Genomic DNA, 16,805 nt, shown 5'->3' with positions numbered 1-16,805 from the left:
CTTAAATGACAAAGGGACGGTCAAACTTTCACACAGAAATTTTAGTACAAAATCTATACAATCTAATTAAAAGACAACTTTAACCATTTAATTTTTTTTACATGGGTGCCATGAATTACTGAACTCATTGATGATTTGAAGGTATTTTTTTTGTTTTTTTTAAAACCATGTTATTAGTATATTAATCAAAAAAACTAAAGTACAATATATAGTTTAGTTGTCAAAGAAATAAGGCGTTAACTAACTAAATTTTATGTATTTCAAGACTACATTTTTTAAATGGATCAACTAATTGCTCGGACAAATATAAACAATACGATGAAAATAACAAAACAAAAACAGATAAACCCGTGAATTTCACGGGTCACAAACCTAGTTTTTATTGAAAAGAAAAGTTTTACAATAATTATGTAATCTAGGACATAGGATGATAGGAATAATGAGACCAATTACCTGAAAAGAATCTAAAGAGCTTCCTCGGTTTTGCTATATATGACCTTTTGCATTTTTGAGATAAGAATTTGACTTTAATATTTACAAAAATGTACAACACATAAATTAAAATGGTGTCGTTAAATTTCTTACGAAAAGTTCTTTCATATTAAGTATACATATCATAATATTTAGTCTTACCATTAAAAACAGAGGAAGTAGTGTCGAAGAGCTTATTATAGTGTCGAGCCAAGTCAACTAATTTCAGGCTTTAGGATTACTTGAAAATAATCATACTCGAGTAATTCTCTATATATATACCTATTACGCAAAGTTTTTTTTTATGGTTAACGACATAATAATTATTTTGAAACCCCATTAAGATATTACCCGGGCAACGCCCGGGCATGAAATCTAGTTGTATAAAACACCAAACTCAAATATATCTCATCGTTTAGTGGTGATATAAGTTTAATGTCAATAGGAGTTTGTATGTTTCAGTAGTAAAGATGGAGTCAAATAGGCAAGTGTTTAGGATAGAATCCACTTTGATTTTTTCTCGTTCTAGAGTTTGATTCCTTACGATTGTAAATGACTAAGATATTTCCTCATATTATATATTGCTTGAAAGTATTTCTAAAAAGTTGGAGTCTCTATAATCGCTCGAAAAAGCTTCCTTTATTAATATAGATAGATAGATTGATTGGTAGGTAAAGTATACATAGAGAACTAAATTAATTGTTTCACTTTTTATTTTTATTATGTTTTGAATTAATTAGAATTTTATTAGTTTTTTTTTTTTTCTTTTTGTGTTTGTATTAATATTATAGGAGGATGACATACTCACATCTCTTTACTAAAAGCATTTAAATCCTTCCCATTGGTCCCTTGATTTTAGGGGAAAAAACTTTGCTTTTAATTTTTCAATCGTGGCCTTCCATGATTTTAGGAGCTTTCATTTCTATTTCATTGCTTTACAATTTCTACATATCTACAACTCTATCAACTGTGCAAATATATATATGAAATAATATATGAAATAAACTATACAAATCTATAAATGAGTAGCCACGAGAAACAAAAAAATAAAACAATAGCTTCAATTCTATTGTGAGCTTAGCTAGATAACGGGAGCAATAAGGTATACTTCCTACCCCTTCGTCTTAAGTTAATATAATGAGTAAGTAAATTATTGTTATAATTACTCAACTGATATTATAATGTACGTGAATTATTGTTTATGTGATAAAGTTATGTTATACTTGTATATTTTACGTAATGTGGTTTATGTGAGATATGACTGTGGTACTATTTGTTTTAATAATTGACGTTATAATACTCACATGATAATGTTATTGTTAAAATACCCTTGCTAAGATGTACATTTGGCCAATGTATCATCCGGGACATTATTATTGGAACGGACCGGACCACATTATTATTTTATCCCGTGTACATGGATGTGACCTCCGAAGTGGGCTCGGCAGGGGGCTCGACAATTGGCTCCGCCCCGTTATATCCGGATAAAAAAGAAAGAAAGAAAAAGAAAAAAGAAAAAGAAAAAGAAAAAAAAGAGAAAAAGAGAAAAAGATGGTTATCCTGTGTACACGGAGGAGGGCATAGCCTAAGGGAGTCTCGGCTCCGTAATGTGGCCATGTTCAATAATAATGACCCGAGTTATATTAATTTGAGTTGGAGGTTATGAGAAATATACTCAATCTGTGGTTGGTTGACCCTTTATTTTATTAATCTTTTTCAGGTACAGGAAACAGGGAAGGGTATGAGTGAGGTTGATGCAAGAAAATAGAATAAGAATAATGTATCATAATAATATAATCTTATCAATAAGACTTGTTACTAGTTATTTGGTTGTACTAAAGAATAATGTAAGCCTTGTATTTCTCTGTATGGGGAAATACGGCGGTAACGCTCTGTAATTTCCCCTGCTGTTAATAAAATATACCATTTTGTACTCCTGTTGTTTACGGGACGTTACAGGTACTGCGTTACTCCTATTGTTGGTTTGATTTGTTCGCTTTTCATTTTCGTTTTTTTAAATGTTTTGTATTCCTTTTTTTAATTGTCTGAGGAGGTTGTTAAGACGGCTAGTGGTACTAATGAGGCAGCGATGAGTATGGTGGATGGTGGCTAATGGATAGTGGTAGTTGGATGGTGGTAATTAAAGTGAGAAAAGAGTACATAAAGGAGATAGAGAGAGAATAAAAGAAGGGTATTAAAACAAAAATCATTCAAATAAAAAGGTTATTATGGTCATTTACTTACATAAAAGAGTAAAACTGTTATATAGATGAGCACCACCATTTTATTAAGCCGTAAATGTGGTTGATTGGTCTTTGTTAGATTGTCCACACCTATATAAATCACGTGAAAATTACAAGGGGTGTCTCAAAAGTTAGGGTTTTCTCAAGGGCGTCTTAAAGTAAACGAAGGTCTGGTGTAACACATAAAAAATGAGGTTCCAAATATGAATGACAAGTGTACTATATATCGTAGTTTGTATTGAGTTTGATCAATAATCAATAAAACTTTTAAATTCGGTGATCAAAATCGGAGGTCCGGTTCCACTGCCCGTGGTTACCCATGACCTTAGACACCCCTGGGTTTCCTCTTCCTCGCAACCCCAGCACTATCCCAATCTCCCAATCTCAAAAAAAAAAAAAAAAAAAAAAAAAAAAAAAAAAAAAGGCGAAGAAGATAGTGGAAAAAACCGGGGAGAAGGAGAAGATAATGGAAAAAAGCGGGGAGAAGGAGAAGATAATGGTGCATACGATAAATGTAGAAGAAAGAAGGTTTGTGTATGGGGAATTCTTGACGATTAATTTGAGTAATGGGGAAATCGAAGAGTTACCTTATGTTCTGATTGGGGGAGATCACGGATTGAATGCGATGGTTAGTATTGGTTCGATTGTGTATGTTGTAGGTGGTTTAGAGCTTGAAGATGGGAAAAAGGCCTCCATAAAACCATCCAATTCTCGAGTCAACAACAAAAAGGAGTTCCTCTATCACCATGGCATGTCTTTTATCGATTTGAATTCTTCTAACTCGGGTTGGAAATCCGCACCTTGTTATCGCGATACTCCTGATTATTACTCTACTTCTGTTTCCTTGGGTGGTAAGATTTATTCGTTTGGTGGTTCTGATTATGCTGGTATTTTCGACCCCGTTGTCCAAAATTGGGAGACATTGCTCCCTCCTCCAGAGGCAGGATTATTCGATATCGACACTCTTACTGAGGTCATTGCTGACCCTGATAACAACAGGCTATTGGTTTTCTTTCCTGATCCCATCTGTGGATACTTTGCTTACTATCCTGATGAAAACCGTTGGGAACGAGATGTCAACTCTTTACCATGGTCTCCCAAACACATACTTGTTGCAGACGGCGGCTTGTTTTTTATATACGTACCCAAATTCCCCAATGTGTTTAAGGTCTATGACTCTGTTGCCCATCAATGGCTTAATGTTGAGTTTACAGTACCCTTCTCTATGTGGAGATACAAGTTTGAAGCTATGGTTTACTTAGGGAATCACCTTATCTGCTTGCTTGCTGACTTCCCTACTCATGGTGGTGATAAGAATATTACCAATGTCTTTCTATGCAAGTTCAGATTCGTTCGCTCTCCCACTCACCTAATCTTCACCGTGTTTCCTATCGAGACCTATCCTCTCAAGTCGCGTTGCACGTCTATCGCAAGTTACCTACCTATCTAGGTAGTGTTTCTTTCCATATTTGAGATTTACAGTATCATTTTTCATTACATCCTCCTCGTTTATGATTATCATCATTCTCTTCTTGTTAATCATTATTCTAGTATATGAGAAGGATACATCTCCTATTCATGATTCACCTGAGATAGAAGCCTTGAACTCAAAGCATACACACAGACACAAGGCAAAAGCCCAACGAAAACAGAGCATGACTGACTCCGCAGGATGAAGCTGATATTGAAGAAGGGAGTTTGTTAAATAAGTTTGTTAGGAGGTTGTTAGAACTTCCGTGATTTCAGGAATCAGTTAGGAAGGTTGTTAGTAGATATTTTAGAATGTTGTTAGTAGATATTTTAGAAACTTCTAGTAGCTTGTTTGTATATAAATAGGATGTATCACTTTCATTTCTAAGTTAAGTAATACAATACACAATTCTATTTACTCTTGTGTTCAATACAAGTTACAGTACATCCTAACTAATTCTCTTCATTTTCTAAAGCTTCAAGCTTCCATTAATGGCGATTTCATGCCAGAGATTCCATGTTTTAACATGGTATCAGAGCAGGCTTTCGACCTGACTCTGTTTATCCATCACTCTTCCGCATAAATCACAACTAAACATCTTAATTTTGTTGTTCGTTTGTTTGTTTTCAGATCAAATTCACAAAAATATTCATTTTTCTTTCAAACTTGTGAAAATTTCTCAACAAAATGACGATTTCTTCTACTGACAGCAACGAGGTTCATAATCCTTTTGAAGATCCTCTATTTTTAGCGAATTCAGATCATGCTGGCCTGAATTTCGTCAATACTCTCTTCAATGGCCGCAATTATCGCCATTGGAGCAAGAGCATGTTTCTTGCTATGTCGACAAAGAACAAGGAAGGCTTTCTCACAGGTCTTACTGCTATACCTGAGATAACCTCTTCAAAGTACAATCTATGGTGGCGCTGTGATTCTATGGTCAGGTGCTGGCTTGTTAATGGCATGGAACCAGAATTCAGAGAAGGTTTTGTCTCCTGCAAGACTGCAAGACAGCTATGGGGTGAAGTTCTTGAGCGATATGGCCAGATGAATGGTCCATTGCTGTTTCAACTCAAGAAAGATCTACGAAATGTTGAGCAAGACAAAAGTTCTGTTGCTGAATACTTCAACAAACTCAAGAGATATTGGGATCAGATTGATGAAATTGAAGGTTTTCCTGATTGCACTTGTGGTGTTCTTGTCAAATGCACTTGCAATCTTCTGAAGAAAATGCTTGAAAGAGCTTCCACTGAGAAAGTTCTTACTTTCCTAATGGGATTAAGTGATTCCTATGATAATCTAAAGTCACAGATTCTCTCTATGGAGCCTATGCCGTCTATCAATAAAGTTTACTCTCTTGTTCAACAAGTTGAATCTCAAAAGAAAATTTCAAGTATGATGAATGCTACTCATGAAATGAGTGCCTTGTTTTCTGGCAAACAAGGTGTTCCTGCATTCAATCAAAATAGTGCATCTAATTCACATGCTCCTCAGCAAGGTGGTCAGAAAAAGGATTTTAAGAAGCCAAAGACTGACAAACGCTGGTGTCCTCAGTGCACAAAATCAGGCCATACTAGAGACACATGTTTCGTGTTGCATCCAGAACTAAAGGCAAAATATCTTGCACGTTTTTCTGGTAATGCAAATGTGCAAGGAGATGATGATCATCCTCTTGGATTTTCTGACACACAGATGATGGATACTGGTTCATCTCAAGCAGGTCCTTCTCAATCCACTACTCAGGGTAATCATATAAACCAGACTGATATTGCTCAGGCAGTGTTTCAGCAAGTTATGCAGATGTTGCAGCATCAGCAGGGTGGAAATACTGGTTCTGCAGAATATGCCAATGGTTCTGTCAATTTTGCAGGTAATGCTTTAGTCACTAATGCTATTACTACCGCCTGCAAAATTGATAATAGTGATTGGATTGTGGATTCTGGTGCAAGTGACCACATGACAGCACACAAGTCATATTTTTCTTCCCTAAAATTGCTCCCTAAACCTATTATTGTTGGTTTACCAGATGGTACCACCAAGTTAGTTCGTTATTCTGGTGATATTCAACTGCATCCTTTATTAATTCTTCATGATGTGCTGCTCATACCTGATTTTAGACATAATTTACTATCAGTTGGGAAATTATTGTCTTCTTCTCGTATGCTAATTCATTTCTATATTGATCACTGCATCATTCAGGACCCTGCTTCTAAGGGAACGATTGCAGTAGGTCAAAGGGAAGCAGGTCTCTATAAATTGAAGATTAGTCATCGCCAGCTCTTTCTTTTAATTCCGTTCAATGTAATAATTGTACAAATAAGTCCTATGCACCACTTGATTTGTTTCATGCTCGTCTTGGACATACTTCTCTAGCTAAAATGCAACATATTAAGGATCTCAATTGTAATGGTTTGAAATCTTATCAATGTGAAATTTGCAATTTAGCCAAAATGCATGTTCTTCCTTTTTCTCGCAGTACTTCCAGAGCATCAAACTCTTTTGATCTCCTCCATATTGATTTATGGGGTCATTATAAGACTCCTTCTCTCACTGGGGCACATTATTTTCTCACTGTTGTTGATGATTACTCTCGTATTACATGGACTTTTCTTCTTAAATTCAAAACTGAAGTGAGCACTATTATCCAAAATTTCTTGCAACAAATTCACACTCAATTTGGCAAATTAGTCAAGACCATCCGCAGTGACAATGGTTCAGAGATCTTGCAAGCTACTTGTTCACAAATATTCTCAACTCGAGGTATCTGTCATCAAAGAAGTGCCCCTTACACCCCTCAGCAGAATGGCCGGGTGGAAAGGAAGCACAGGCATTTGATTGAGACAGCTCGAGCTTTAATGTTGTATGCTGGGTTTCCTAAGAAATTTTGGGGAGAATGCCTGCTAACAGCTACTTATTTGATCAATAAAATGCCCTCTGTTGTTCTCCATTGGAAGACTCCCTATGAAGTTCTATTAGGAAAACCACCAAGCTATGATGAATTGAAGGTATTGGGATGTTTATGCTATGCACTGGATCCCACTCCTCATAAAGACAAGTTTGCTGCCAAGGGTATCAAATGCATTTTCCTTGGTTATCCCTATGGTCATAAAGCTTATAAAGTTTATGACTTAATCACACACAAGGTGTTTGTCAGCAGAAATGTTATCTTTTATGAGAATAATCTTCCATTCAAGGTCACAGTTCCTGCTCCTAATCCACAACATCTTGTTTCTATTCCCCATCCTTCCATTTTTGATGATTCTCTTATGCCTCATCATTCATCTGAGACTGTGGGTCAAGACATATCAGCATCCACAGGTTCTCCCATTCCCAGTTCTCTATCAGAAACTGCAGTACCCATGACTGATAATCACCACATCGCACTTCCTGATTCTACTTCTATTCCAGACATCCCTGCACGAAGGTCCACCAGGTCCAGACAAATTCCTTCTCATTTACAAGACTTTGTCTGTCCCACCATTTCTTCTCATTCTAACCAGTCGGTTTCTCATTCTGACTCCTTCAATGTGTTCCATATTGATACCTATCCTTCTTCTTATCAAGCTTCACTTAATGCTGTTCTCAATACTATTGAGCCTACTTCTTATTCTCAAGCACAAACTGATCCAAAATGGGTGGCAGCCATGGATAAGGAGCTCCATGCATTAGAAGCAAATGGTACTTGGGAGATGGCTCCCTTACCACCTGGTTTTAAACCCATTGGATCAAAATGGATCTTCAAGATTAAATTTAATCCTAATGGTTCTGTTGAAAGGTATAAAGCACGTTTAGTTGCCAAGGGTTACACACAGGTTGAAGGGAAAGATTATAAATCCACCTTCTCACCTGTAGCTAAGTTCAGTACTGTTAGGGTACTTCTTTCTGTTGCAGCATCCAGGGATTGGCCCATTTACCAGTTGGATATCAACAATGCGTTCCTTCATGGTTATCTAGATGAAGAGATATATATGCATCCTCCTGCTGGTTACCACAAAGGCAATCCTGGTGAGTTTTGCAAATTAAAACGTTCTCTCTATGGCTTAAAGCAAGCCTCTCGTCAATGGAACATTGAGCTCACAAAGTTGCTCATTTCCAAAGGTTTTACACAGTCCAAAAATGATTATTCTCTCTTCATCAAAGACATGGATTCTTCTCTTGTTATTGTTCTTGCCTATGTTGATGATCTTTTGATCACAGGCAATAATCCTTCTCTTATTCAAGACCTCAAGCATTCTCTTGATAAAGCATTTACAATCAAGGACCTTGGGTTGATCCGTTATTTTTTGGGTTTAGAAATTATCAGATCATCTGCTGGATTGCTTGTCAACCAACGCAAGTATGTTCTTGATATTCTTAAGGATACATGTATGGATAATTGCAAGCCTGCCTCATTTCCTCTTCCTCGTGGCCTTCATCTTTCCACTGATGAAGGTGAGCTAATCACTGAACCAGAGATTTACAGACGTCTGGTGGGAAAGTTATTATACCTCAATCTCACTCGCCCTGACCTATCCTATTGTGTTCAGCATCTCAGCCAATTTCTTAGTGCTCCTAGACTTCCACATATGCAGGCTGCTCTTTATGTAGTACGTTATCTTAAAGGCACAATTGATGCAGCCTTATTCTATCCCATTGATAGTGATCTGAGTCTGAGAGCTTACTGTGACGCAGACTGGGGCACTTGTCAGTTCAGTGCCAGGTCTCTCACAGGCTATTGCGTTTTTCTTGGCCAATCTCTTGTTTCTTGGAAAACCAAGAAACAAAAGACGGTGTCTAAATCTTCTGCTGAATCCGAGTATCGATCTATGTCATATACTGCCAGTGAACTCGTCTGGTTACACTCCTTGCTTCATGATTTTCGAGTTGATTCTCCTCTTCCCATTCAGCTCAACTGTGACAACAAAGCTGCCCAACACATCGCAGCTAATCCCGTCTTCCACGAACGAACCAAGCACCTCACTATGGATTGTCATTATGTTCGGGAAAAAGTTCAGGAAGGTTTCATTTCCACAGCACATGTGTCTTCAAGCATGCAACTAGCTGATCTTATGACTAAACCGTTGGGTCAACAGCAGCATTTTTTCCTTGCTTCCAAGTTGGGATTGCACTTCCTTCCGTCTTCATGCAATGCCAACTTGAGGGGTGGCTATGAGAAGGATACATCTCCTATTCATGATTCACCTGAGATAGAAGCCTTGAACTCAAAGCATACACACAGACACAAGGCAAAAGCCCAACGAAAACAGAGCATGACTGACTCCGCAGGATGAAGCTGATATTGAAGAAGGGAGTTTGTTAAATAAGTTTGTTAGGAGGTTGTTAGAACTTCCGTGATTTCAGGAATCAGTTAGGAAGGTTGTTAGTAGATATTTTAGAATGTTGTTAGTAGATATTTTAGAAACTTCTAGTAGCTTGTTTGTATATAAATAGGATGTATCACTTTCATTTCTAAGTTAAGTAATACAATACACAATTCTATTTACTCTTGTGTTCAATACAAGTTACAGTACATCCTAACTAATTCTCTTCATTTTCTAAAGCTTCAAGCTTCCATTAATGGCGATTTCATGCCAGAGATTCCATGTTTTAACATAGTACCCAACTCATTTTTCTACCACTTATGTTTCATATATTACTCTAGTTTTGCTCATAAATACAACTTTGTTTGCTTCATTAGCTTATGAAGCACACGACCTGGCCAAAAATGGGTCTCAATTAATTTTACAGTACCTTTGGGAACTCGAAATTGGACCCTAATTCTCGAATTGGGCTTGTCCAGGGTGAAGTTGAATCTTTCATAGTTACATTATACTTACTTCATCTGATTGTTCTTTAATTTTGCAAATGTATCATATTATTCTCTAATTTTACTATCGTATCTTGATCGATTTTTAGGGTTCAAGATCAATCTTACATGATGTTCAAAATTTAGGATTACTACAACAAGTTCATCATTATTACCTGTTTTTGATCGATTACCATGTTTTATTGTGTAGAAAATTGTTGATTTTTGAAATTAGGGTTATTTAATAAAAACAATCCATACTATGAGGTGTCTTCCCAAAATACTATGAACTTCAAATTAACTCATAATACTCCTTTTCTCATACTACACTGGAGTAACCGGCTACCTGTTAAGCAAGTCACCCCCTCTCCTTTCCTTCTTTCAAACCCACCAGGCCCGTCTAACCCATGATGCTCTATGTGCAATGGCACTGGGCCTCAAAATTTTGGGGCCCAAATTATTGCATTCCCATGTGAATGTTAAAAAAAAAAAAAAAAAAAAAAAAAAAAAAAAAAATTAGGCAATGAAATCAGACGCTACAACATGCTGACTAATTTCAATCCTCAACAATCTCCATCTTTCCCCAAATAAATTAAACTTGCTCTTTAATTTTTCCATAAAATTATCTCTCTTTTTTAATCAATCTTTAAATGTGATTACCCTAAATTAAGTCCTCACAAATTATTCCAAATTTACAATTAGAGAAACTATAACCAAATTTTTTCAATATAGTCAGTTTCAAATGCCTAGAAAAATCCCGAATTCACACTTCAGTTTCAAAGAGATCGAATAGGTAATTTTTTCTTCTTAATTTTAATGAATTTCATAATCTCACTATTGTATTCATGATTTTTGTATAAAATTACACACCCCAGTCGATATATGTAAATGTATATACTTAAATTGATTAATTGTTCTGTTTATGGTGATGATGTCGATTTCTTGTAAATTTGGTCTTTATTTTTCATATACTGACTTATTGTTTATTTGCTTTGGAATTTGCCTCTATTAGAGGAAAGACAAAGATTCGGAGATTAGAGGACTTTGTTTTTGTCGGCTTTTATTTCACGGACGGTCACGCCAATTCTCGAAAATTACAGAAAATAACCGCCTTTCAAATAATTTGTAATTTGCTGTAATATTTTATAGGGTTTTTCTCATGTATACCCTTATGTTTTTGAGTTTTCTCACCTATACCCTTACCTTTATTTTATCGGTTTTTTCCCATGGTATCCTTGTGGTTTGTCAATTTGTCCATGGTACCCCTCTTTTTAAGAATGTATTTACAGTACCCCTGAGGTTCATTATTTGTGCCTAGTGTGCCACTGCCGTTACTATTTCCGTTAGTAGTCTACAATTGGGCAGGAAAACCTATTCCTAATGACTCTTATACTTCTAATTAATCCCCTTTATCCTCTCTTATCACACACATTAGATCAAAAACCCTAAAGAACCATAAAGCTTCATGTGTACTCTTTTTTTTTTCCACCTTCAACAAAGTTCCTCCTTAATTCATTCATATCCAACAAAATTTCTCCTTAATTTATCTTCATCGTTTTGATTGTAAGCAAATTAATCTCTTCCTTGTTGATTATTCATCAAAGGTTATCTTCGTAAAAAAAGTACGATTTTTTTTCCGTAATAGATTATCAATTTTTTCATCAAACAAAATTAACATGATATTCTATATGCTTAATAGTGATTTGATGATTGTAATTTTCCTTAAACATGCATTGATTTTTCCTATTTAATTAGGGTTTTAGTGACATGAACTTTGAATGGAGTTGTTCAATGGAGGTGTTGAATGTGTTTATTATAGTGAAAAAAAGATGATGAGTAGCTGTTGGATGAGAAAATGGTATATTGCAAACCTCGGGGGCATTTGGTGCAAACTCCATTTTTTTGTCAAGTTGTTAAAAACACAAATTTTCCCGCCAAAAAAGTTATTGGCCTTAATCTAACTCCGTTAGTCTTAATTTAACGGCCATAACCTAACAAGGGTACCATTGGCACAAACAACGAACCTCAAGGGTACCATAGACACATTCTTAAAAACAGGGGTACCATGGACAAAGTGACAAACCACAAGGGTACCATGGGAAAAATCCGTTATTTTATCCTCACTTATACCCCCATACTTTTCAGTAATTCTCAAATGTAACCTTACTATATTTTCCGTCAATTGATTCCGTTAGTTAGCTTCTCACCATTATTACACCACCTTCTTCATCCTTTATAGTTTATTATAGTCACCCCCATCAGTCATCCCCACTTCAATTCATCGTCTTTCAAGCTCTAATTTTGAGACAATTAATAAAAACGGCCAAAAAAACATAAAATCTAATTGCGGTTCTTTCTAATATCCTCTGATAACTCCTAACTTGTATAAGCAAAGAAAAAAGTAGAAGAATTTGAAGCTAACTAATGGGTTTCGTGTGGCCACTAAAAACCTCTACCACCATTTACAGGCTTTTTCTAATGAAAGGTTTCATCTTTCTTCCATTACTGTCAGAAATGTCACCATTTTTGGATTCCGATCATCGCCGAAGGTGTATTTACCTTGTAATTTTTCTGGATTTCTTTTGCTATTTAGGTCTCTTCATGGTAATTGTATTTTTTAACTTTCAATTTGTAATTAGCGTTGCTTAATTACTTAATTATTTGGCGTTATTACTATCATTGATGTTGTTATTTTGATAAGTAGAATTTAAAGGTGGTGTAGATTAAATGTGAAGGTTGTAATTATGGGAATTTGAGATTGAAATTAGTCATTAAACTATCAGAGAGATCAATTGACTGCGGTGAAGGTGACTAAAAGCAATGTCGAAAGATTACAGCTAACGGAGCTAACGGAATCAACTGACGGAATGGATGAAAAAAAAATAGGAAGGCTACATTTGAGAAAGAGTGAGAAGTATAGGGTACAAGTGGGGATTAGAAAAAGGAGGGGGTATATGTGAGAAATCCTAAAAACACAAGGGTACACGTGAGAAAAACCCTATTTTATATATAAACGTTCTTTAATTTTGTAAATTTAAGGCCTTATATTTTTTTCTGCACCGGGCCTCCTCTTTTTTTGAGACGGCCCTGAAACCCACCCATGATCCACGATTCCACCCTACCCTTTCATCACATCACCAACAGCACGACGACCACCATCCACCCATAGCATGTCTATCAAGATAACATAAACTTCCGACGAACACATTTTATACACAGATTGTGGTTTTTAACTACAGATCTCTCATTTTCAAAGTTGATTTTACCAAAAATCCTAACAAACCCCTGTTTTTTCCCATTTAAATCTTCGATAATTACTTGCCTAACCCTAAAAAACACTTTCAAGTTCCAACAACAAACTAATGACCCAAAGAAATCAATTAATTCTCTCCTTCTACATATATGTCTCCCTCAATTGGTTAATTAAGTGGAAATAAAAGAGGAGGGAGAAGGATTCTGGGGTCAAAGAGCTATTTATTGTTAAATTTAAAAGGGAAGAAGAGAGATTGTGGGTGACGCACAGCTGGTCGTGGTCTTTGTTTATAGACGAAACAAGGCAGAAAAAGAAGATGGCGGCAGAATTGGATGATCGCGGTGGTGAATGGCGGTTGAGAATGTATAAAATGAACGGAGATGGTTGAATAAGGTGTGGGGTTAGCCGGTGAATGTAGAAGGATGGAGTGGTAGTGGTTACTGGGTAGGACTTAGGACTAGGAGTGTGAGGTAAGGGTAGGAATGGGACCCACTTAACTTTTTAACCTGATTTTACTGGTTAAAAATGAACCAAGTATAATACGAGAAGTGAGCTTAAGGGGTCGTTTGGTTGCATGTAGGAAGTTGCATTGCCTAGAAAGTGATAAATCACATGATTTTAGAATTCATGTGAATTAGGAAAAGTTGTTTGGTTGCATAAAGGAAATGCAATTCATGTAGGCATTCCCACTTACCTAGGGGACCTAGGTAAGCAACTTCCTCCATTATGGAGGAATTAGGGTTCCAAGGTAATTCTATTTCATGTGAATTTGGGTAACCAAACAAGTTACCCATTTTGCAATTCACATGAATTGGAATTCCTGTGTTATTTAATGGGTAACCAAACAACCCCTAATAGTATATATATATTGTGAGTTAAATTGAAGTTCGTAGTATTTTGAGAAGACATCTCATAGTTTAGAGTATTCTTATTAAATAACCCTTGAAATTATATCATCCTTTTACGGTTGATGTTCGCTTTTAAGTTGTTTGTGCTTTGATATTGTTGTTAATATAGGTTGCTGTCGTTGGTTTCCGCACAGATTTTGTTTAGTTTTTGTTTGTTATCGATTGTTTTTGTTATGATCTTGATGTTACACTTTTTATTGTTGTTGAATAAGTTTTATTTATTGATTATGCTACAGATTTGGTTGTTTTGTAGCTTCATCTTTCGTCGATTTTTATTCCCTTTGGGCCTTTTGGTGAAATGTATGTCTTGAATTAGGCTCCCGCCATCGGTTTGCTTCTCCTAGCGACTCTGATCATAGTGTTGCTTTGCTCCGAAAATTCAATAACATGCTGCCCAAACGAGTAAATATCCATTAAAGATAAGCTAAATTTAGGTGGTAATGATAAATAACCTGATTTTTCGTTCTAGATTTTGTTTTCCTATGTGCTTCTAAACTTACTTGGTTATGTGATTACTTGATTTCTAGTTTGCATTGGTGTATATATTTAGGCTATGTTCTTTCTGGCTTATTTTCACTTACTTGATTCATTTCACCACCAAAATTCAACTCCATTAAGTTCACTCATTTTCAAATCCATTTAGTTCAAATGTGATTCACTTGACTCCACTAAATTCGGCCCATTTCAATTTTGCACATCTTAAACTTAATAGTTTTTATCAATATTTTTAATATTATTTATTTATTTATTTATTATTATTATTATTATTATTATTATTATTATTATTATTATTATTATTATTATTATTTTCATTATTATTATTAATTAATCATCCTCATTATTGTTATCATTTTGAATATTATAGTTATTAAAATCAATAATATTTATATTAATAAATTAATACTATTACTAATATTATTATTAATATGAATATTAATTATTAATAATATTATTAATAACATTGTTAATTTTAATATTACTATTATTAATACCTAATTGTTTCTTCATATACGAACTTTACTCTTTCGCATACACTTTTTCATAAGCGTTCTATTTTGTACCCTTTTCACCTAAAACTAAACCAAATGGACTCTTGAATCAATATTTTTTCCTAAAACTTAATTTAATTGCTCAAATGACTTAAAACTTATAAGATGGATTATAATTTATCAAATAATAAATTAATTTACTTTTTTATCAATTATTAATATTATTTATTGAGTTTTAATTAATCAATCAAATTTCATTTGTTTGTTAAAGATGAAATTAGGGTCTGTCAATTTTTATTTATCTAATAATTAAATTAGGATTGCTGTTGCTTCGTGATGGCTACCTAATCACTCAAATTTGGATGATACATGGCTAGACTTTGAACAACAATCTTGCAAATCGGTGCTCCTTTATTTCACCTAATAAAATTCATGGTGTACTGTGGTTCATGGTGGCTACCTAGTTAATCACTCAAATTAGTATAATTACTAGTATTAATGTTATTATTAGTAATGTTCTTCTTATTATAGTAGTAGTAGTAGTAGTAGTAAAAGTTTGCGTTTTTATAAAAAAAAAAAAAACCAAATAATAATAATAATATTATCATTATTATTATTTCAGTTCAATTCAAATAATCACTTAATTCAGTTCAAATTTATTCCGTTCGATTCAAATTTTCACCATTCAATTGATTCATTCGATTCAACTCGATTCGATTCAAATTTAAAAAGCCAGAAAGAACAAGGCCAAACAATTGGTTGTCTGATATAAATGTCTGCTTTGTTGGCTCTCTATATGAATGTTATTTTGAGACTGACGGGATTCCGTGAGGGTAATTTTTCTGAACAATGCAACTGTTTTGGTCATGGTCTCATGTAGAGTGGGAACATTGGTATTACGTAGGCAATCTTGTTGCATTTTTATGAAGTTAGGTGCAAGATATGATGTATTTATGTGTCAAAGAAGTTTTTAGAGAGAAAAATGATGACAACGACGAAATTAGTGGTTTTATCATTAATTATTTAAAGTTTGTTGGTTTAGATGAGTTGCATAGATAGCAAATGAATTGGGTATTCTAGGCTGGTGCCCCCCAACTGAAAGTATGAGATCAAGTGTATATATATTATGCTACTTGTGAATGTTGATACCGTGTTGTACATTAGGCTCCTTGTGTGAATGTTGTTATTGTTGATCCGAAAGTCGATATTGATATCCCGGCTCTGTTGATTCTCAATTTCAGTTTGCCCAAGTCTGTACGCACTTTCAAGGATTGGGTCGGCTAAGGATGTATGTGTGTGCATGGTAGAAGATGTTTGTGATGGAACACCAACCAATTCAACCGAAGAAATTGGTGTAATCCATTCGCCACGGGTGTTCACATGTGGTAAATCGTTGGCTGTGGATTTTGCTCCATAGACAAAGATTGAACCTCCAAATTTAATTCCATGTTTCGAAACATCATCTTCGATGGGTCTCAATTAATTTTCTTCTCTTTATTTTTACTCGTGCCATAAAAGGGACTCTGCCCAAATAAATTCATCTAAGCCATAGGTTGAAAAGGTGCCAAAATATATTACTCCCTCAATTTACGGAAATTATAAAATTTTAATATGTAAAATTAGTTAATGACATTCATGAGATATGACAAATTTTGTTTCTGTTTGGCCTTTTTGACATTTTGTTA

The 16,805-nt window shown here is 34.9% G+C and overlaps 2 protein-coding genes across 2 annotated transcripts; both read left to right on the top strand.

Moving 5' to 3' along the window:
* The first annotated feature begins 3,114 nt into the window (after window positions 1-3,114).
* Window positions 3,115-16,456, top strand: LOC141614742 (uncharacterized). Its single transcript, XM_074433506.1, has 2 exons — window positions 3,115-4,164; window positions 16,362-16,456. Exon 1 carries the CDS (start codon window positions 3,181-3,183, stop codon window positions 4,162-4,164), a length of 984 nt encoding a protein of 327 aa, XP_074289607.1. The 5' UTR covers window positions 3,115-3,180; the 3' UTR covers window positions 16,362-16,456.
* LOC141588727 (uncharacterized) lies at window positions 4,873-6,558 on the top strand. The gene has a single exon (XM_074410155.1). It carries the CDS (start codon window positions 4,873-4,875, stop codon window positions 6,556-6,558), a length of 1,686 nt encoding a protein of 561 aa, XP_074266256.1.
* Window positions 16,457-16,805: the final 349 nt, after the last annotated feature.

The sequence above is a fragment of the Silene latifolia genome, chromosome 1, assembly GCF_048544455.1.
Source record: "Silene latifolia isolate original U9 population chromosome 1, ASM4854445v1, whole genome shotgun sequence".
Classification (NCBI taxonomy): Eukaryota; Viridiplantae; Streptophyta; class Magnoliopsida; order Caryophyllales; family Caryophyllaceae; genus Silene; species Silene latifolia.
The sequence above is the reverse complement of the archived record's forward strand: the minus strand, read 5'-3'. Positions and strand labels throughout refer to the sequence as shown.